General features: G+C 41.8%; 1 protein-coding gene across 2 annotated transcripts in view; it reads left to right on the top strand.

Annotated features, from left to right (window-relative positions):
• ELL2 (elongation factor for RNA polymerase II 2) overlaps positions 1 to 10,817 on the top strand; it is a 79,750-nt gene extending 68,933 nt beyond the window's left edge. For both annotated transcript variants that reach the window (XM_073624535.1, XM_073624534.1), the window contains 2 exons: positions 227 to 271; positions 3,987 to 10,817. In XM_073624535.1, coding sequence (XP_073480636.1) covers positions 227 to 271; positions 3,987 to 4,103 — 162 coding nt within the window. In that variant the 3' untranslated portion in view covers positions 4,104 to 10,817. The remainder of the gene's footprint in view (positions 1 to 226; positions 272 to 3,986) is intronic.
• Positions 10,818 to 23,866: the final 13,049 nt, after the last annotated feature.

Below are 23,866 nucleotides of genomic sequence, written 5' to 3'. Positions count from 1 at the left end.
TGGGTAACTTATAATTGGGATACTGTGACTTGGAGCTCATGCAGCTTCTCCTCAAAGTAATGAACAGCATGGCAACAGTGAAGTGAGTATTGGCTACAGCACATGCAGATATTACCCTTTTTTTTTTGTTTTGTTTTACTATCATGCTTCGACAGCAGGTTAAATTCTGTGTTTGCCAAGTTCCTGCTTTTCTGTGCACTTTATCAAGTCTGTCTTTATATTTCAGATTGTGCATGAAGAGGTTCTCAAAGAATATCGTAAATTTAAAGAGGTAGGTGTTTTTATATTGCTGAACTGAATGGTTTTCTTTATAGTTAATTGAGCAATCGGGTTCAAGCCAACGGGACCCCATGACCAGTGTATATTTTTTTTTTTTTTTTTTTTATGGCAATGAAGTGAATGTGTGTAGCTTTGGGTTGCCCACATTTGACTATATTAACCATTTAACGACCGCCCCATAGCAGATTTACTGCCTTACTACTTCCGCCTGGGGGGCGGGAGCGCCGTTTCTCCTGTGACTACTCATAGCAGAAGCCGATCTACGGGTACCAGGCAATGTATGTCCACTGGCACCCACCGATTACCGGGCGGACGAAACTCTGCCTGATTGGGGCAGGGAATAAAATCCATCTCTTCCCCTAGTAAAAGCACCACCCACAGTAAACAAACACTGGCTGGTGCTTTTAATAGGGGAAGAGATGGCGATAACCCCTTGATCACCCTAGATGTTTAACCCTTTTCCAGCCAGTGTCAATACCGTGACCAGTGCTAAAAATATGCACTGTCACTGTACTAAGTGTCACTGGTTCCCACAAAGTGTCAGTATCCAGTTGACTGCTGCAATATCGCAGTCACGCTATAAGTCGTTGATTGCCACCGTTACTAGTATAAAAATTCCAGTGTGTATATACACAACAGTTTGTAAACGTCATAACTTTTGTGTAAAGCAATCAATATACGCTTAGGCCCCTTTCACACTGGGGCGGTAGGGGGCGTCGGCGGTAAAACAGCGCTGTTTTACCGTGGTATTCGGCCGCTAGCGGTGCGGTTTTAACCCCCCGCTGGCAGCTGAAAAAGGGTTAAAACTCCTCGTATAGCGCAGCTATAGCCGCGGTATTACCGCTGTATAGCCGCGCTGTCCCATTGATTGCAATGGGCACGAGCGGTGAATACACCGCTCCTTCACCGCTCCAAAGATGTGGCTTGCAGGAGATTTTTTCTTCTCCTGCCAGCGCACCGCTTCAGTGTGAAAGCCCTCGGGCTTTCACACTGAACAAACAGTGGAGGCTGTTTAGGGGCGGTTTGCAGGCACTATTTTTAGCGCAATAATGCCTGCAAACCACCCCAGTGTGAAAGGGGCCTTATTGTGGTGTTATGTAGCAGAATACATATTGGCTTAACTTTATTGAAGACATTAGATTTTAATCGGTGTTTTATAGCAGAAAGTTAAAAAAAATTTTTTTTTTTTTCTTTTGCGCCAAAAATAAACGCATGCAATGCTAAGCTGCTGCAAGCAAAGCCAACAGAATATTGGCATACATTAACCACTTAAGGACTTGAAGAATTTGCCCCTTAATGACCAGGCCATTTTTTGCGATACAGCACTGAGTCGCTTTAACTGACAATTGCGCGGTCGTGCAACGTTGTACCCAAACAAAATTTACTTCCTTTTTTTCCCACAAATAGAATCTTTCTTTTGGTGGTATTTGATCCCCCTCTGCGGTTTTAATTTTTTACGCTGTAAAGGAATGGGTGACAATTTTCAAAAAAGCAATATTTTTTGCTATAATAAATATTCCAAAAAGGTAAACAATTTCTTCATCAGTTTAGACCAATATGTATTCTAAATATTTTTGGTAAAAAAAATTGCAATAAGCGTATATTGATTGGTTTGCGCAAAAGTTATAGTGTCTACAAAATGGGGTATAGATTTATGGCTTTTTTTTTTTTTTTTTTTTTTTTTTTTTACAACTGCAACATTGTGGCTGACAGATCGGACACTTTTTTTTTTTTTTTTTTTGGGACCATTGACATTTATACAGCGTTCAGTGCTATAAAAAATGCACTGATTACTGTATAAATGTCACTGGCAGCTAAGGAGTTAAGTGTGAGGGGATGGGACAGACTATCTGCCTCTCCTCTGTAAGAACAGGGATTTGTGTATTTGCACACAAATCCCCGTTCTGGCTCTCAAGCCCGTGGGTGGCCCGTCGGCCATGTCCACCGGGCGTGCGCCTGCTATCGATTTGTGGGAACGTGCCAACCTGCGGCCATATAATGACGGTGGCTGGTCGGAAAGTGGTTAAAAGGGGGAATAACTCTAGAGATAAAATAATTCTCCCACTCTACAAGACTCTCGTCCGGCCGCACCTGGAGTATGCTGTCCAGTTCTGGGCGCCAGTCCTCAGGAAGGATGTACTGGAAATGGAGCGAGTACAAAGAAGGGCAACAAAGCTAATTGGGGGCTGGAGGACCTTGGTTATGAGGAAAGATTACACTGAACAAGCACTGAACTTGTTTTTTCAGGAGAAGAGACGCTTGAGAAGGGATATGATTTCAATGTACAGATACCATACTGGTGACCCCACAATAGGGATAAAACATTTCCCCACAAGGGAACCTAAAGACATGCGGCCATTCACTAAAATTAGCAGAAAAGTGGTTTAACCCTAAGCGGCAAGGATGTTGACTTCTCTTCCACAAGCAGTGGTTTCAGCAGGGAGCATAGATTAAAAAAAACTATTAGCCACCTAAACAACCACAAAATACAGGGATGTACAATGTAATGACATAAAAGCGCACACACACAGGTTGGACTTTGAGATTGAAAAAAAGACACAAGTCCATCAACTATGCAATCAAAAAGCTCTTTGTGGCGAAAAAATTACATGCATTTTATTTCGGTACAACGCTGCATGACCGTGCAATTGTGTTTAAAGTAACGTAGTTCCGTATCACAAAAAGTGGTGATGAAAGGGGGTAAATCTTCCTATGGTCAAATGGTTGAAGAAACTCTGTTGCTAAAATGTTTGCAAACGAACTGTTCCTGCAAAGAATAAGTGTTCGCCCTTACAGCGGTTAGCACTACCAATCTCTGCTGTTTTGAATAATCTGCTAAATTCCAACACTTTCCCCACTGCATGCTGTGGTTCCTCTTCCTAGCCTTGACACTAAATCGCTACTGGACACAGCAAGGGTTACTTTTGTTTTTGCTTGCAGGAAACGCTTTTCAATGTGGTGGTTTTTGTCTTTTTTTCCGTCCGAGTGACTACTTCTGACACAGTGCTAGCAGTAGATTGCAATGATGGCTCTAGATTCAGAGACAGCGGACAGGTTTTGCCAGTAGGTTGTCAGGAACATGAGTGATGAGATGGGGATCATATCTGAAAATTGAACACCTCTAGGGCATTGCTTGGGACAACTTCCACAGACAGCTACATCATTTACCTTCTAGCATTTATGTATGCTTACACATATTGCAGGGTAAAGTCATTCAGGCACCATACTTTGACATGCTATTTTGCAACATTTTGCAACATTTGGGACTATAACTGCTGTTGCTTTGGTTAATTAAGAACAGGAAGTGGTAACAGCACACATGCCAGCTTTTGGTTTTATTCCATTATTCAGTATCTCACAAATAAATTAGAGCAATTTGTAGAGTTGGTGCAGAAATTGGTCATCTTTCCTGATCTAACTAAATGTCAATGTGTTAAGGGCAACCAGTGGCTTTTCCCATCTTTCAGGGATATGTAGTGAGATCACTCTGCATCCATCTTATCATTTTGTTGAAAAAAGTCAAATGGAAAAGTCACCCCTTATAATGACAATTGCATTAGCTGAAAGTGAATTTATGCACAGACCGTTCTGTACCAGAGTCCCTAAGAGCTATAAACTTAACTTAATGTAGAACTGTAACCACTGCAGTGCTTGCTAAACTGAATTGCCCAACTGACTAGAATTTTTTTTTTTTTTTTTATTTCCAGGCAAGTCCAAACTATTATGAAGAAAAGTACAGATGCGAGTACCTGCACAACAAGCTCGCCCACATTAAAAGACTAATAGGAGAGTTTGACCAACGACGGGCAGAGTCCTGGCACTAACGCTCTGCTTAGACAAGATGTGAAAACTCAACTTTTATTTATTTAAAATTCCACATGTGTTACGCTAGGATAAAGCAAAAACTTTTCAGGAGTTTCAGTATTAGCAGACGTATTGTTTTCTTCTCCTGATGCCCGACCTTCCTTTATCCTGCTTATTTAAAAGCTGCTTTCTCCTCTTCCTTGTCCTTTGGACTGTCATTTATCTGTGGAAATCGGTGTAGCTACTGGATCTCCAGTGCCTATACCTGATGAACTGCGCATTTATGTAGCATAATCATGTGCTTTTGGATAAATGTCTGTCTTCTGACCTTTCTTAATGCAAACCCTTTGCCTTAAGTGGTATAAGGTAAAAAAAAATTTGCACAAAATGTATTAAAAACCTTTAAAAAAAATGGTGGGTTAAGGGACAGAAAGTGTATGTAAAAAAAAAAAAAAAAAAAAAAATGAAACCGCCTATCTGTCCTTAACTTGAACGTTAACTTTCAAATCGTACCCCCTGACTTCAATGGATGCCTTAAGGTGTTTGCCTGTTTATACTTGGTGTAGTTAAGTATTAGCTACGCTGCTTCCCCTCTCATGAAAGCAAGCGGGAAGCACTCTGTGGCCTATCAGCGTCTAGGAGTGTGCTTGTACGCGTGCAAGGATTGCGTGTGTGTGGGCATGCATGATGAAATCACAAAGCTGCTATGAAATAGGCCAAACGCTCAGGTTTTAAACAACTGGCGAGTGTTATTGGGGTTTTCCTATGACTTTGCTATTTCTATTGTGGGGAAAAAACAGAAGCATTTCCATTTCAAGGATTTGTCCACATTATTAGGAGCGAAGGGAGGGCTGATAAGGAAGCTGGTATTAAGCCAAGCCTAGCCCCTTCAATAGAGAAGGGGGGTAACTTCTTGTGAAGGGGTTTAACCAAGACACATTATTTTGGGTGACATTAAGAAATATAACCATGTAGGTAACCTATTTATATACTGATATAAAGTATTTTTGAAAGATATGCAAAGAAGCTATTTACCTACATGTATATTTAAAGATTTTTTTTTTTTCTTTTATCTCCTGCAATCCAGGAGTTGAATAAAGTACAGATTATATTTAACTATAAGAAAATACTGTGATCATCAGACAGCACAAAGTTGCATTTCATGCAATGTACCAGTTTACTTTTCATGTGGGAACAGACTTTTTGGTTTTCTTAACATTCTGAATAAACCGAAAAATTCACTTTTTTTTTTTTTTTCCCTTTCCCCCTCCCATAAAAAGTGCTGCCAATAAAAAGGGATACATTGTTTACAGATGTGATTAGTGGAATGTTTGCCAAAAAAAAAAATGTCTATCTGTAATAAATATTGCCTCCAGCATCAAACATGCTTGCTTTTGTCTTTCTGTAAACCAGAATGTTTGTATCATGGGTGATTCTAAAAGCTCTTGTTACAGGGATGCCATTTTGACGTACCAGTGAAATGGTTTGATCTGTTTCTTGGTGATAACATATCTGGGCGTCACCCTCATTATAGTGCTCTGAATACAGAAGTGGTTTAAAATCCTAAAAGAATAACCGTTTTAGAAGTTTACGCATTGCCTTAAATTATCAAAGCATTATTGCACTTCAAGAAAAAAGTTAACTTTTCCATGAATTTTCTGCTTTTTGTAACTAAAAACAGTCATTTCTACTATAAACACACAAAAGCGCACTTTAAAGTAAGAAGGCTTTGTGGCATTAAGGAGTACGCAATACATTTCCCAAACTGATTCTTTATACCTGTAGATGAAATATCAGACTGTTCATCTTGAGGGCCATTACAATGTATATTAACTTTGAGCTGTGGCCTGCTTTTTCATAGTCCAATTACATGCATTCAGGTATGTCAGCTGTTTGAATAAGTGGCTATACGCCTGGTTACTTGGCTGACATTTAGTCCAAATTTGCAGTTCACCTTTGTGTACTATTCTGTACCTCCTTTGCAAGGTGTAATCTCACAATCTGTAACTGTCCTTGTTGAAGAAATCTGTAGCTTAACGCAGAGGTTTGCCCACTGCTGAAAAAATTTAAATTAAAAGCCAGCAGCTACACATACTGCAGCTGCTGACTTTTAATAGGACACTTGCCTGTCCTGGAGTGCAGTGATGTCGGCTGTCAGGTGCTGCTGCCGCCATTGCCAGTAAGGGAACCCGGTAGTGAAGCATTACGGCGCCACACTAGGTCCCTACTGCTCTTTTGCGAGGCACCCGCTGCACTCTCCTACTGGCCCAGCAGCAGGGGAAGGAGGACGGAGCTGAGCGCTGGCATAATGCGCCACAGCTGAGACTCCCAGAAGTGGGGACAGGATACCAAATGTGGCACCGGAGGGGGGAAGGAGACGAATGAGCGGAAGTTCCGATTTTGGGTGGAACGCTCACAATTAAAGCAATGTTCAGGAGAATATTCAAAATGTTGCCATCTGTTTGACATCTAGTTAAACATTTTTGGATATTGAATTTAATTATGGCATCAAATAAGTGTGAAATCCCATGTGCTTTAGGAAGTATCTAAAGGAAACTTGTTTATGTACCCTAAAGAGAAAATTAGACCTAATTTAAATAGAAAAAAATTGAGAGAAATCTTATTTTGTTCTCGGTCTTTATTGTGGACCACATAACCTTTGCCACTTACTTTCTGGTTTACAAGACAGATGTATTAATGAGAAGTAAATTTCTAAGGGGTAACACATCTCTGTATGTACATGTGACCCTGAGTTTTACAGGGTATCAGTCTAGTCTTGTAGGCATAAGAGCACAGCCTGTTAATGCATTATAAACCACTGTCTGAATCCAGTGAAAATTCACTGTCATGTTATGGTGAATGGATAACATTGTACTTAAGGAAAGAGACTCTACATAAGCATTGTGTGACAAGCTAAATGACTGATGTATGCAAGCCAAGAAAACCAGGTGGTAGCCCTGGATTTGATAGTTTTGTATCATACACTTCTCTTTATATGTCCTACATTATTTTATTTATTGGCGATTTTGCTTATATTTGGGCAGAAATTATAGCCCCCCTTTTTTTTTTTTTTTTTTTTTTTTTTTTTTTTTTTTTTAAACCATCATGTTTTCAAGATTTCCCAATTGACCTCAAAAGTTTTGACCCACTTAACAAAATAAGCCTGGTGTAGATATGCCAGACATGGCTTGAAAAGGAGGAAATGGAGATAAATAATACTCAATTCCGCCAGCAAATTGCTTGGGTGAAGTTTTTCTTCAGTAAGCTTTACAGATTGGGCCTGTAGGCATTTGATGAACTTTTGAACAGTTAAAACATTCATCACTGCTTTTGGCTATATATATATATATATATATATATACTTTTTTTTTTTTTTAGTACACACTGTTGTATTTCACATTCCTGTTTGAACAAACAAGTCCAGAAAAACTGAGATCTCTGCAGTATTTATATTGGTGCATTTCTAAATCATTAACCAGAGTCCCCTGTCAACTCCCCTACCCCCCTTATAACAATGGTATTGCAATAGTAAAACAGACCCTTATAAGCTGTTAGACTTCCTGGGATTTTTTTTCCTCCTTAAACAAGAAAACAAAACACTGAAGACTGTTCATACCTAGATCTTCAGGGGACAAAATTTCTTGCCTCCTTAACCACTTGCTTACTGGGCACTTAACCCCTCCCTCCTATCCAGACCAGTTTTCATCTTTCAGCGCTGACGCACTTTGACAATTGCGCGGTCATACAACACTGTACCCAAATTAAATTTTTATCTTTTTTCCCCCACAAATAGAGCTTTCTTTTGGTGGTATTTGATCACCTTTGCGGTTTTTAGTTTTTGTTCAGAGCTTTTGTTTTGATCATGTGATCAGCTGTCATTGGCTGACAGCTGATCACATGGTAAGGGGCCGGGACCCGGTGATCACAGCGCGCTCCACGCGCGCCATGTAGGGCGCGTGCAGGGCATGTGCACAGGGGAGGCCGTCTATTTCCTCCCGGGAATTCAGGTCCGCACTGTAGCCGTCATTCGTCTATAGTGCGGATGTCAACTGGTTAAATGTCTTCAATTCCTGCTTTGTGTTGGTGTCAGAGGCCTGTGGCTCAATCTGCCAGCACTTTCAGTGCTACAGGTTAAGTTATTGACATGACAGCAGGTGTGGTATCAGGTATTCAACACCCAGATAGGTTAGATGCTTAAAATGTCTTCCGAAAGAATCGCCTGCTGGAGAGAAATATGGATCCATTCCTGCTGGTAATTGACAAAAATGTTAACATTTTCTATTGAGTTTTACCAAAAAACAAAAATTAATAAACCTGCATCCGCATAACTCTGAACTCCAAAGTGGCTCTAAATGGGGAAAAAAAAACAGACCCTTAAGTCCAGGTTGTGTAACACCCTGCCTACGTTTGTCGTGGGCGTGAGAGAATGCAAAAGTGCACTGCGGTCTTACGTTTCCTGTGGCCGGCGGATTAAAATGTTCCTATCCTGAACACGTTTCTTCCGCGTTCAGGAGAGGGAGATTCAAGCTTGCCTAACTGCAGCAGCTCCTACATGTACATTGACACACAGACTTTTATGGAGTTGAGTTTAGGAGCTTTGGCAAAAAACAAAAAAAAAGGCAAAAGCTCCCAAACTTACGTTTAGCAGCTGCCAGTGTACATGAAGCCTAAGGCAGATGTTCCCTGGAACAATAATCTACAATGGTATGAACAGTGTGTGGTGTGGTGTTTTTTTTTTTTTTTTGTTTTGTTTTTTTCTGGTGCCAGTCTAGTTAATTATTTCATTCAACCATGTTCCTTTTATGTGTGGGGCCCAATTCAATGCTTCGTGAAAAGTGAATGTTTATGCCTAAACACAAATTACAATTGAATGTTTTGAAAATGTGAAAAAAATTGATTTGAAACTGGGAAACCACAATGTTTGTATTTTTTTTTTTTTTAACAATGTTCTCAATTGCTTGTAGCATCTTTACTTGTTTACTGTTTAATCTCATGTTGAGTTATGTTCTGCCCTCTGCTATAGGGCGTTGCCTTTTCATTCTCAGAGTATTGTGAATGATTGTCACTTTCATTCATGTCCTTTTTATGTGTTTGCTTTTTTAATTGAAAGAGTAACTGGAAAGATTCATTCCAGTTTGTAATATCCCATGTTCTGTGTTGCTGCAAAGTAAGGGCCTTCAACTGCACAATTAACAGAAGTATGGTCTCTTGTACTTGCCTTTTTTTGCTCAGTCCAATCAGAATACAGTATCTGGAGGTTCCTGAGTAATTACAACACTAAGTACATGCTTAGTATAACTAGTAGCTTAGCAGTGCATATGTCTTTCCTCTCTCCTTTGCAAAGGATAAAACAAGCTACATGAGTGATTTCTAGTAGCTTAGATGTGCTACTAAAATCTGCTAGTATTTACTAGAAGTAGCAGTTGATTACTAATCATGTGGAACAAAAGGCTCTCTGTAGTGTGACCTACACAACTAGCATGTTGTAGGAAATAATCCTACCCAAACTCAGTGCTTCAGTTGTGGGTAGTTCGCTACTATATGGTATTTGCATAGCTTCTACCGAAGATCCATTTCTTCCATCTGTTTATCAACTGCTATTGATGCGTTTTTTTTTTTTTTTTTTTTGTTTGTTTTTTTTTTCATGCAGTTGAATTCAACTGACTTAACCAGAAGCTCGTGAGACCTTTTTGATGGGCAAGGCTGTGTATACTTGGGTCCCTTGCCTCAAGTTTCTGCTTCAGCCTCTTTCCCTTTATGGGGGTGTGTGGTCTCTACCAGCAGTGTCAGTTAAGCTTTGTTCACTCTGCACCTAACAGAACTCAAAGAAAAATGCAGCAGGCTTACCAATTACACTTGTATACATGTAGCCATAAAAGCCCACGTGCCAGCGGATCTCTGGAATGAATACAAATGCCTTAGCAAACCGAGTAGAGCGATTCCAAGCCTTCACTCTTGCAGATACACATGCCTCTTTTTGGCAGCCATACTTGATGCACGTTCAGCTTCTCCTTCCATTCCTAAGGGCTGTGTTGCCAAAATAGTGTTCAAACCTGGTAAATTTTTATTTGTAGAATTTAAATTTTAAAATAATGGCAAATTCCATAGCTCCTCTGCCCCATTTAAAACCCAGTCAGAGAAAGTTTTGGGAAGCTTTTGTCTGTCTATGAAGGATTCCTTTCTATGTGCTTTATCAAAAATTGTATTTCCTGAAATGTGTAATCTAATCTTTATTCATCTACTGCTAATGGGGCTACTGTACTTTGACAATGGGGTTGATTTACTAAAGGCAAATCCACTTTGCATTGGAAGTGCAGTGGCTTTAGATCTGAGCGTAGGGGAAGCGCTGCTGATTTTATCATCCAATCATGTAAAAGCAAACATGCTGTTTTTTTTATTTTTATTTTCCTTGCATGCCCCTCTCAGATCTACAGCGACTGCACTTCCAAGTGCACTTGCAGTGCAAAGTGGATTTGCCTTTAGTAAATCCCCATATGTCACAAAACCATGTGCATCAAACACAGAAGAGCAATTTAAGTTTTACCTTGGCTGTTGACCCTGCACAAAACCATTCACACATTTTTCTCAGTTGCTCCAATCATGCTGTATTAAAGGAATCTCCAAGGTGAAATGGAGTTGGGGTATTTTATTAGCTAATTTTTGAGCCAATGTTGCCCCATTGTGTTCAGACAAAATAAATTGTTTAATAAAATGTTAACTTTGAGCATCTTGAATGTTTGTTTTTTTTGAGTTTTTTTTTTTTTCCATTAAATTTAACATAAGTTACATTGCAAAAGTGATTTGTGCTTAACTTGACACGTGAGTGGATAGGTCACATAGTATTCTGAAGCCTGTAAATGCTGTCCGATCATGGGGAGGCCTGGCAGTGAGCCTTTAAGCCAGGGGTCTCGAACTGGCGGCCCTCCAGCTGTTTCAAAACTACAAGTCCCATCGTGCCTCTGCCTGTGGGAGTCGTGCTTGTAACCATCAGCCTTGCAATGCCTCATGGGACTTGTCATTTTGCAACAGCTGGAAGGCTACCAGTTTGAGACCCCTGCTTTAAGCAGTACATTTCCTAGTTGCAAAGTACAAGATGCAGGCTCTTTAATTATGATTGGGATATTTGCAGCTACCCTCAGGTGATTGGACACTGGCAAAAAAAAAAAAAAATGAAGGCTGCAGAACAACTCTTTAAAACCTCTCCCTGCTAGCCTCCTTTTTTTATTTTTTTGTTTATTTTTTTGCTAGTGTCCTCTTGGTGATTGACCTCTCCTTTTACTGAGTGAAGCTTACTGTCTTGCATGGAGGTGTTCTCCAGTATTGGGTCTCTCAAATTCCAAAAAAAAAAACAGCCCCAGTACCCATTTCAGACTGATTCCACCAGTGAGTGGCGTCTGTCCTGTATGGAGACTGTTTTCAGCCAAGGAAGTATTTTTTTTTCTTTATCCTACATCACAGGATTGGTGTTCTTAGGCCATTGGATTACGTTCTACCTCCAGGTAATTTGACACCGGAAAATGGCAAAGCTGAAACCTAGCACTGCATAACCACTCCCAGCATGCCTCAGCTTTTTCTAGTGGCTGTGGGTGATGGCCGTCAGCCTTTCTCTGCTTTTAATATTATTTTTTTTTTTACGTTTAGTATCCTGTTGCTTACCATGATAGCAGCACTGATCCAGACCAAATTCCTCCTGGCTTACTACAGCTGTGGGGGACTGTACCCAGACCCCACGGGTGGGGAGGGAGGCCTGTAAATTGGTACTGGACCCCCAGATTAAGCACTCATTGTGGTACACCACTGTATAAGTGTAAATGCTTGTAGGGGGAACTCGTAGGTACAGGACTTTGGTGGAGCCCAGCTCTTAGAGACCTAGGGGTAAGCCTGACCAGGGCGAGAGGTGAAGATGAGTCGCTTAGGCAAAAAGGTAAGCCATTTTCAACTGGGGTGCCTTGGCAAAATGTATCAAATTGTATACAAGCCAGCAGGTGGATAAAGCCTGCCTTTTATTTTCACAAAGCCACGGTTTTTCATTATGCACCATTATAACTTTCTAGATGCTGGCATCCTAACAAATTATGGCATCAGTTGACAAGAAGGATGTTTGTTGCCTCCACAGCCGCCTTGTTTGACCCTCCTGTGCCCCTCTCCCTCAGTACTGGGGTCACATTAGCTGACTGACAGAGAGAAATTGAGGGAGAAGAGAAACATAGGCATACTAGTCGGTTGCCAGTGTGCAAAGGTGTTTTTGCTTTAAAAGTGTAAATCGCCTCTAACGTTGGGTGCCCTATGTGTAAATGTTGCTGCATTATGTAAAACTATTACAATCATTTTTTCCATTTTAAAGAGTGCCTTGATTGGAAAAAAAAGGTTGAGAAACACTTCTAAGGGACTGGTAGCGCTGCAATGCAAGACTTCATGTTATTAGTTGTAATGTCTTGGGCTGTATGTATTTACCTCAATAAAACTTTATTTGGATAAAAAAAAACTTCATGGTAAGTTACATCTGGTGGTCCCAGAGTGCTACGTTCACACCCTTGAGTAGTGGGGAGTGGCAGATAAGGGTTACTGATGTGGCTACAAGAGGCTGGTTAGGTGCTCCTTTACATTTTATATTTCAGGATTCCCCCCCTCCATTCCCCCCCCCCCCCCCCCCTCCCTTACCAGGCTTTCCCGCTCTTCAGTGCATGTGCGGGTTTGCAATCCTGCTGCACTGTGCATGTGCCTGCCATCCTGCCTGGTGGAAGATCATTTCTCCTGGGCGCCAACAATATAGAACACTGACTCCTGACCCTTCTCCATAGAATACAGCACAGACAGTTCATCTGCTTCTGGGACCCTAGGCCTCCAGGTGGTGGGACACTCAGAAGCATTCCCCTCCGACACACTCCCTGCAATTTGTAGCCCCCCCCCCCCCAACTAGTGTTGTTAGATGATGGATGACCTCAAGTTACTGAGAGCAGGTTCTGGCTTGTAATTTTGATATTTCTGGAAGATTGAAGATTAGGCTTGGTTCTTCACATGGAGAAATGTAACACTCACCACACTGGCAGACACAGCACCCAGGGTGGGATCCTCTACAATCTCTCCCACAGTGCTCAGAAGTGGCTAAGAACTGCTCAGCTCAACACCACCTGCCTCAGCACACAGGAAGCCCAAAACTAACAAACACTCTATGCCATGCTCCTCTCAACCACCACATCTCACCAACGCAGCCTCACCACTCCACATTACTACCAGTCAGCACTTAAAACCGGGGAAAATGATGCTTCCTTTGATTGTGATATGAATCTGGATGAATGTGCTACTTGGAGAAACTATGAGCACAGTATAATTCCCAAAAAACACTTTTGCTTGCTTACCCAGGAAGTCCATGAGGTTTGCTGCTCTGAAATTAACATTCTATGTTCAGACCTTTGCTATGTCTCTACCAAAGTTACATCTTTGGAGGGAATGCTCCAGCACACTAAACAAGAATAATCTCTCAAGCCTCTACGCTTCGAATTTATCAACATCAGAAGGAGGTGAGACAACACATAGTGTTCTTTTAATTGTTGAATTGTACATTACTAAGTTGTAAATTTAACTCTAAAGCTGGCCATACATTATACAATTTTCTTATTCAGTTCCCTTTAGTTATGTAGTGCAAGGGCATGTCTGCATACAAATTGAAAGTGTTTAGGTTTGACCTCATATTATATGGTTTTAGTAAATCTAAAGGAAAATTGGATAATGTACGGGCAGCCTTACTTTTACTCCATCTTTCCATTTTTTCCTCTTTGAGTTGTCTCCCCCTACTGCATCTCTGCCTCCAAAAACCGTAGGCCTCACCAGATCTGCCTTCAGCAGATGTCCATTTGCCTTCCTCCATCATGCTAACCTTTGGATCCTCCCTGGTCAGCTAAGTCTAGCATTTACTTCTGTTCTGCATTCACCATCTTATTATTATACGAGATTTATATAGCACCAACAGTTTACGCAGCGCTTTACAATGTATAAGGGGGACAACACAATTACAGTACAGTTCAATACAAAAGGTACAGGAGGGCCCTGCTCGTAGAGCTTACATTCTAAAGGGAGGGGGTGGTGGTACAAAAGGTAATAGCTGCAAAGAATGATTTGATGGGGGTGGGAACCATTCACCATGATTCATATTCTATCCCTTAATGTTAAGAGTCTCAATTCTAACTATAGGAGACATCTTTTGAGAGAATTTAGGTGTACCTGTATGATCTCCCATTAAAGAACCAGTCCTTCCTGTCCCAGCAGCCAACAGGCTCAGCAGAAGTTATCGCTAAACCTACTTCACTACAATTTCAGTACCTGGCTCTGTCACTGTCTCTGGACCTTTCTGCCTCAGGCAAAACTTCTCTCTCTTTGTTCTCATGTCAGAGTCCTATGGGCCCAGAGGAAGCCCTACATTTGTGCTTCCACAAGCGTCTTTGGTCTCATGGTTGGCTTTTTCAAGGCTGTACCCCACGCCTAGTTTCACTCAAGACCACTGCAACATTCTGACAGTTTGGAACAAACAGACTTAGTACCTTGGGTTCTGCATGTGACTGACCCCCAAGGCCAGACTTTTCTTAGCATGGCGGATTTCCAACCCAGCACTGGATTTAGGGAAACCCTTTTCTTCAAAGTTGTGGAAAGTTGTCATGATTGATACCATCTTGTAGGACTGGGAGCAGTGCTGGATACCCTATTTATGTGGGGACTTGGTCATCAGATAATCCTGCCTTCTGATCAACATTCTTCTGGCTGCTCTGTACCACTTGCAAGCTGTATTGCAACTTTAGTCTAAAATGTACCTTCTTCTGGTCATTCAGTACAACTGGCTGTCTTGCACTGCTCCTGGCTGTACTAAGCACTGTCTCTTATGGCATGTTCCTGGTTGTCTCACATAACTCAGACTTGTAATGTGAGCCACCCCACAGTCACTTCTCCACTGTGTAGCAAGATCAAGTACTCATAGCTTAATGGAGCTTTTTTGACCTCTTGGTTTTTATCCAGATTCTGACCCAGTCTCTCTCTCTCTCTCTGGACTTTTCTTGTCCGCACTCCTGAGGCCTCTCCCTCTAATGTCTTTGCCCCAGGGACAGATGGCTGGACCCTGGCTCTCTTGGTTGCCAGGCCTCAGCGTATTTAAAGAATCCCCAGCCACCTACTGGACAACCCTTTCCAGGGATTGGTAGAGACCCATTAATATTCAGGCTGCTTATTCTGCTCTCCCTCCCACTATACCTCCAGAAAAATCCCAAAGACAGAGAGAAGTAGCAGAACAGCAGCCTGTGAGATACTAAACAGCCCAAAGAAATTAACTTCTGCTACTCTGCATACAAAGAAACCAACTAAATTTTTCTAGCAGCCTACTCTGAACTAGGAGGTTGCTACCCCTACATCAATTATAAAGGAGGCACCAGGCTTTATGTTGCTAAGGTCCCTTTCATAGCTGGTGGACTCCGTAATGCTCAGCAGGGTATCTCTCCCCTGATCTCTGCTGAGCAGGCGGATGAGAGGTCCGTGTCCGCTCCACTATGCAAGGGCGGTCGGGTGGAAATGGACCGACTGTCCTCTGAACTGCTGGGCAGATGGAGAATGGATCTGCCATCCGTCTGTTTTTGGCAGATTGGATTGGATGCCGGAAGGGGAGAACAATGGCTGGTCCGATAATGTCCGCCTGAAAAAACTGACAGGTGGACCTGATTGGACCACTCGTGTGAAACCGGCCTAAAGGAAACGGACTTGATCCTTTCTTGGGCAGAACCTTATGTTCACAGGCATGGAAAATTGGCAGGTGGAGCTTTAAATGTTTACCTGACCCCAGAGACAAGCTTAGGAGGCTCTCTAGATTTTGGAAAATTGTGAGGTAGACTTTCTCAGTCATCAGTATCTGTAATCGGGGGAATGAGCTCTCCATCCAAAGGTCTTTCAATCCCTTTGTCACAGTGGGGAGATGCCAGATTAAAATCTGCTGGTTCCCAGATTCAACACCAAACTGATGACGCTGTGGGGTCTGTTCCATCTGGGCAATGCATTTTTGCCTCTCCAGATTCCCACTTGCTTACTTTGCAAGATCGAGGAGGAGGGTATTCTGGTGATCCTCATTGCACTGAACTGGCTTGGGAGGATGTTGTACTCAGACATATTTAATCTCCTTGCAGATGCCCCAAGGGCCAGTGTTCCATCCTGTTTCTTGGTTCCTGACTTTAACAGAATGGCTGTTGAAGCCGTGGTCCTGAAAAACGGGACTTTCAGGTTCAGTCATCTATACCTTCTTCGCCTTGAATACCATTAAGGGACAAATCTCTGACTTGGTTGATCAGTTTCAGAGACTGTTGGCCTGTTCTCTTTACTTAGAACCTTTGTTCAGGGAGTAGCTCACATTTCTGGCCATTTGTATCCCTGTGTCTCCTTGTTTTTCTTTTCTCGGATGGCTCTATTCCCTAACTGGGTCCTAAGAAGCCACCTTTTTGTGTGTGCTCCAAGGGAGACTGAGCTTAAAATGTGAACATGCTTGTGCCGATGTGTACAGGCAGCTAGAGAGGACTAGAAGGGGTGTGCATCCATGACACAAGCAGCCAGAGGACTAGAAGGGGTACACTGCACAGTCAGCCAAGATGGTGCCGCTTGGAGTAATGGGACATGTAGTTCCAAGGAGGGGGATCAGTGGGGTGGGTGCATACAATTATGCCTACCTCTACCAGACATTGAGGGAAGCAGCACAGAGAATCCTGGAGGCTTTGCTGGTAGACACAGCAAATTGTAAGTTTATCTACTATACTTTAAGTATTGTTTTCAATTCAACTTGCTTGTGTAGATTTAATGCTGTTAAGAACTACTTTAAAGTGGTGTTCCACCTAAAAAAAAAAATTAAATGCATCCTTCAGTGCCTGGATTGGTGACGTCACTTCCCCTTGGCGCAGGAAGGGCTCAGCTCTGCCCCTCCCTCTTGTCAATCATCTGGGACACATTACAGGTCCCAGATGACTGAGCGGCCAATCACGGCTCGCGGTGCCGCTCGCTCATGCACAGTGGGTGCCCGGCTGTGAAGCCACAGCCAGGCGTCCACAGTTGCAATGCCAGTGCCGCCAAATGGAGGGGGAGACGAGCGTGTCTTCTATCCCCCGCATCTCTGTACAGTGGGACAGGGAAGTGTCCGATTATTAAAAGTCAGCAGCTGCATTATTTGTAGCTGCTGAATTTTTTTTTTTTTTTTTAAATGGGAACTCCTCTTTAAGCTTTATATTTATGAAGAATTGATTTAAAATTTCAAATGATGGCGTTGGCAATACCTGTATCCAAGGCCACAAGACATTACTTCAAAGGATCATATTTGCAACATACATTCATAGATTAACCACTTAGCAATTGACATGCTCCACTCAAAAGGCTATACACATACTGAACTATACAGAAGTATTTTTGGGGGTACTTTTGGCAGGATCCTTAAATGCTTTACAGGCTGCATGATACAATATGCTTAACATTTATCAGTCGTCTCTAGTGTAGCGCTTAACCCAGGAGCCACTTGAGAAGGTGGGTTCTCTGTTCTGTCACAATTCTTTCCAATGATTTAATGCTTAATTTTTTTTAATTAAAATAAATATGTTATACTTACCTGCTCTGTGCAATGGTTTTACATAGAACAGCCCAGATCATCCTCTTTTCAGGTCCCCGGAGGTGCTCCTGGCTCCCCCCCCCCCCCCCTCTTCCGAGTGCCCCCATAGCAAGCTGCTTGCTAAGGGGGTACTTTTCTTTTTTGTACTACGATTCTAAATGATATCTGATTGGTCTACCACCCTGCTGCTAAGAGGGAGATGGGGGGGGGGGGGGGTGGAGCCAGAGAATTTCACACGGTCGCTACTGTCAAGCCCCCCAGCAATACAGCAGCTGCTCAGTGGCAGGGCGGGGGTGAGGCGGTCCACAGCCGGAAGACCACCTGGCTACACTAGCTTGCTAGAATAAGTTATATAGAGTGAGCCCCCCCATACAAGAATATAACATTAGTCACTTAACAAAGGAGTAATGACTAGACACATGATTTATAAGTGTGGCTGAATTACTCCATGTGATGACTCCCATGTACCTATAATCTAGGAAAATGACTGATGACTCACAAAAGGCTTGCGTTTATCCAGACATCAGCAATCTGACGAATTATTATACATCATAACTAAAGAATTATCTAGCATACTGCAGATATTTTATTCAGGCCAATACCTGTTAATCTCATTTTCAATTATTTTTGAAGTGTTTTCATGGCAGCAACTCAGAAAGGGACTACTAGGAAGAGTGTATCTTTTTAATATCAATTAATAGAAATCAAATAAAAAGCTTAAGAAGCAACATTGTCCTCCAATGAGTCAGCCATCAGTGTATAAGAGATTGCCACGCATGAGCGGTAATGGAGCCCTGCACTCTCCTGTAACTGGGGACAGAGACATGACTCATAGAGCATGCCAGTATAAATATTCCTGAAAAGGAAATGAGTTATGCGTCATCATTTTTAACCACTTCAGCCCCAGAAGATTTTACCCCCCTTCCTGACCAGAGCACTTTTTTGCAATTCGGCACTGGGTCGCTTTGTACCCAAACAAAATTGACGTCCTTTTTTTTCCCACAAATAGAGCTTTCTTTTGGTGGTATTTGATCACCTCTGCGGTTTTTATTTTTTCGCTATAAACAAAAAAAAAAAAAAAAAAAAAAAGCGTCAATTTTGAAAAAAACGCAATATTTTTAACTTTTTCCTATAATAAATATCCCCCAAAAATATATAAAAACATTTTTTTTCCTCAGTTTAGGCCGATATGTATTCTTCTGCATATTTTTTGTAAAAAAAAAAATCGCAATAAGCGTATATTGATTGGTTTGCGCAAAAGTTATAGCGTCTATAAAATAGGGGATAGTTTTATGGCATCTTTATTATTCTTTTTTTTTTATTTATTAGTACTGGTGGCGATCTGCGATTTTTATCATGACTGCGACATTATGGTGGACACATCGGACACTTTTGACACTATTTTGGGACCATTGTCATTTATACAGAGATCAGTGCTATAAAAATGCACTGATTGCTGTGTAAATGACACTGGCAGGGAAGGGGTTAACCACTAGGGGGCAATGAAGGGGTTAAGTGTGTCCTAGGGAGTGATTTTAACACTGGGGGGGGGCTACCTAGGGCATGACAGCGATCACTGCTCCCGAACACAGGGAGCAGTGGATCTCATCAAGACACAAGGCAGAACGGGGAAATGCCTTGTTTATGGCACTTCCCCCGGTCCACCTCTCCACACCGCAATCGCAGGCCGCCAGGAACATCGAGTTCCAGGAACCCATGCGTGCGCGCCCAAAAGGCGGCAAATTTAAATGGACGTACCTGTACACCCATTTGCCTGCCTGTGCCATTGTGCCGACATACATCTGTGTACGGAGGTCGGCAAGCGGTTAAGAGCAAAAGTTTTAAATCTTTAAGCAGTAGTAAGCCCAAAACCAAAAAAAATATTTTACAGTCAGGTCCATAAATATTGGGACATCAACACAATTCTAATCTTTTTGGCTCTATACACCACCACAATGGATTTGAAATGAAACAAAAAAGATGTGCTTAACTGCAGACTTTCAGCTTTAATTTGAGGGTATTTACATCCAAATCAGGTGAACGGTGTAGGAATTACAAAAGTTTGTATATGTGCCTCCCACTTTTTAAGGGACCAAAAGTAATGGGACAGATTAACAATCATCCATCAAACTTTCACTTTTTAATACTTGGTTGCAAATCCTTTGCAGTCAATTACAGCCTGAAGTCTGGAATGCATAGACATCACCAGACACTGGGTTTCATCCCTGGTGATGCTCTGCCAGGCCTCTACTGCAACTGTCTTCAGTTCCTGCTTGTTCTTGGGGCATTTTCCCTTCAGTTTTGTCTTCAGCAAGTGAAATGCATGCTCAATCAGATTCAGGTCAGGTGATTGACTTGGCCATTGCATAATATTCCACTTCTTTCCCTTAAAAAACTCTATGGTTGCTTTCACAGTATGCTTTGGGTCATTGTCCATCTGCACTGTGTGCCATCCAATGAGTTCTGAAGTATTTTGCTGAATATGAGCAGATAATATTGCCCAAAACACTTCAGAATTCATCCTGCTGCTTTTGTCCGCAGTCACATCATCAATAAATACAAGAGAACCAGTTCCATTGGCATCCATACATGCCCACGCCATGACACTACCACCACCATGCTTCTAAGAAAAAGTGGTATGCTTTGGATCATGAGCAGTTCCTTTCCTTCTCCATTCTCTTCTCTTCCCATCACTCTGGTACGAGTTGATCTTGGTCTCATCTGTCCATAGGATGTTGTTCCAGAACTGTGAAGGCTTTTTTAGATGTTGTTTGGCAAACTCTAATCTGGCCTTCCTGTTTTTGAGGCTCACCAATAGTCTACATCTTGTGGTGAACCCTCTGTATTCACTCTGGTGAAGTCTTCTCTTGATTGTTGACTTTGACACACAAACACCTACCTCCTGGAGAGTGTTCGTGATCTGGCCAACTGTTGTGAAGGGTGTTTTCTTCACCAGGGAAAGAATTCTTCAGTCATCCACCACAGTTGTTTTCCATTGTCTTCCAGGTATATTGATGTTTCTGAGCTCACTGGTGCGTTCTTTCTTTTTAAGTATGTTCCAAACAGTTGATTTGGCCACACCTAATGTTTTTGCTATCTCTCTGATGGGTTTGTTTTGTTTTTTCAGCCTAATGATGGCTTGCTTCACTGATAGTGACAGCTCTTTGGATCTCATATTGAGAGTTGACAGCAACATATTTCAAATGCAAATAGTACACTTGAAATGAACTCTGGACCTTTTATCTGCTCCTTGTAAATGGGATAATGAGGGAATAACACACACCTGGCCATGGAACAGCTGAGCAGCCAATTGTCCCATTACTTTTGGTCCCTTAAAAAGTGGGAGGCACATATACAAACTGTTGTAATTCTTACACAGTTCACCTGATTTGGATGTAAATACCCTCAAATTAAAGCTGAATTGTGTCGATGTCCCAATATTTATGGACCTGACTGTATATGGCAGCTTACCAATATCAAATGTGTTGGGCTGCATTTGTTTCACCCTGTGATTCAAAAAGTAACACATCTCTTGTATTAGAGTGCCCCCACTCTGAATAAATGAGCACAAGGGGCACCTTTACAGCAGCATTGTCCATTGAGGAGGAGGAGGGGAGACTTGGGGAGAACAGATTGAAGCCAAACTCCATATAAAACATTATAAGCAGTTTCAGCAGTTTTTTTCCCTTTGGAATAAAGGTTTTACATTATCAGTGTTTAATGGTTTGTCTCAACACCTTAACTTTTACATCCACAATAGAGCTTGTTCTTTTGAATAACTACAGACTTACTGGCCAGATCACCGGGTGAAAATAAAGGAAGGAAAGCCTGAAAAACTAAACAAATGCAGCCACCACATCTAAGAATTGGTAAGCCACAATATAATAAAGGTTTACTCTTTGGTAGCAACAAGTGGAACATACACTGCTAATGCTACATAGAAAAAAGCTGCAGCCGTGCTAAATGAAAATCAGAAACCCCACGCCAAAGGGACTCAGTTGTCGGTTTGATTTTTATGATGAAAGTTATTGCATGTATACATAAATACTAGTATTATTTGTGTGTGTGTAAAGTGAATTATGTTTTTTATTTTTATTTCTCTAGTGGTAGAGTCCTTTCTCCCCTCCCTTTGCTGTGGACAATCTATTCAGGTTCCCTGTCATAGGGAGTAGACATTCCTCCCAGGAAGTTAGAATTGTAATTATATAGGCTTTGTGCCTGGTGGTGATGATGTATGCCTGAAAAAAAATAAATACAGTATCTGCTGTATACCTGAATCTGTAATACTTCCCTATGGTTAGTTTCAGTACAAACCTGTAAACTTGCTTGTCCTGCCAGTTGACAAACTGGATACCTAACATTCTGTATGGATCTACACCTCTACAAGGTACTCAGCAAATGAAATCTGGGAGACTGGAACTGTCATATAAAAGTAGCTGACATTCCAACTTTACAGCTAGAGTCATAATTACCTCATACCATTAATAACACACCCAATGCTGTCCTTCAGCCTGGGTTCACACTAGTGCGATCTCTGACATCGCATGTGATTCGCACCCGTACCGATGTCTGAGTAATGCGAGTTCAGCCATACAGATGTATGGCTGAACTCGCATTGCATTTGCACAGAAAAAGGTGCAGGGACGTTTTTCCCCGCTCTAGCATCGGATCGCATGTGTGTTCTCACCTATGTGATCCGATTCCTATGCGAGTTCGCACTGCGATCTGCGAACCGATCTGGGGGTGTCATTAACATTGTATTAACACCCGCAGCGGTTCGCAGAAGGCAGTGTGAACTGCTTGCGGGAGAGGAGCGATGCGGGAACTGGCGCTGTAATCGCGCTGGTCTGAACCTAGGCTCAATGTACAAAAAGAGATTGACTGCTTTCTAAACATGCCCCTCAATGTGACATTCAACAGACATTCACAGGTGGTTAATCATTCCCTGTCATTTAAAACACATGCAGCGGGGAGATACAACTGCGTTTAAAAATTTGTGAATCGCATATTTACTGCTAAGAACAAAAAGGCTAAAGCCTAGTACACACGATCAGAAAATCGTATGAAAATTACCGCTTTTGAATCGTATGATAATCTGAACCTTACTACACAGCTTTCGAGAGCCGATCACGACGGGTCGTGTGAATTTTTTTTTAATAGTAATGGCGGTGATCTGCGATTTTTAGCAGGACTGCGACATTGCGGTGTAGAGATCGGACACTTTTGACACATTTTTGGGACTGTTGACATTTATACAGCTATCTGTGCTATAAAAATGTACTGATTACTGTGTAAATGTCACTAGCAGGGAAGGGGTTAATACTAGGGGTGATCAACGGGGTTAAATGTGTTCCCTAGCCGGTTCCCGACCGGCTCACGTACTTATACTGTGGCACAATAGCTCTCCTGGGCGAAACCCCGCATGGGTACGTCCTTCCCTTTAAGAGCTGGCAGAGGGCGTGCGTGCCCGATGTGCGTGGCTGGCGGACACAATCGCCGCTGGCCACACACGATCCTGTGCATGAGAGCCAGCCTTGGGATTTGGGATTTAAACACACAAATCCCTGTTCTGTCAGGGGAGAGGAGACATATCGTTTGTTTATACTAAGTAGGAACAACAATATGTCTCCCAGTCAGTCCCCTTGATCACCCCTAGTGTTAACCCTTTCCCTACAAGCTAAATGTCAATGGTCCCAAAAATGTGTCAAAAGTGTCCGATCTCTCCGTCGCAATGACGCAGTACCGCTAAAAATTGCAGATCACCGCCATTACTAGTAAAAAATAAATAAATAATAAAAATGCCATAAATCTTTCCCATAGTTGTAGACGCTATAACTTTTGTGCAAACCAATCAATATACGCTTATTGCAATCTTGTTTACCAAAAATATGTAGAAGAATATATATTGGCCTAAACTGATGAAGAATTTTTTTTTCTTTTAGATTTTTTGGGGATATTTAATATAGCAAAAAGTAAAAAATATTGTTTTTTTTTTTTTTCAAAATTGACGCTCTTTTTTTGTTTATAGTGCAAAAAATAAAAAACGCAGAGGTAATCACATACCACCAAAAGAAAGCTCTATTTGTGAGAAAAAAAGGAAAATTTCATTTAGTTACAGCATTGCATGAATTGTCAGTTAAAGCGACACATTGCCAAATTGTAAAAAGT

The sequence above is a fragment of the Aquarana catesbeiana genome, linkage group LG01, assembly GCF_042186555.1.
Source record: "Aquarana catesbeiana isolate 2022-GZ linkage group LG01, ASM4218655v1, whole genome shotgun sequence".
NCBI lineage: Eukaryota > Metazoa > Chordata > Amphibia > Anura > Ranidae > Aquarana > Aquarana catesbeiana.
This window is presented reverse-complemented; position numbering and strand designations above follow the sequence as displayed.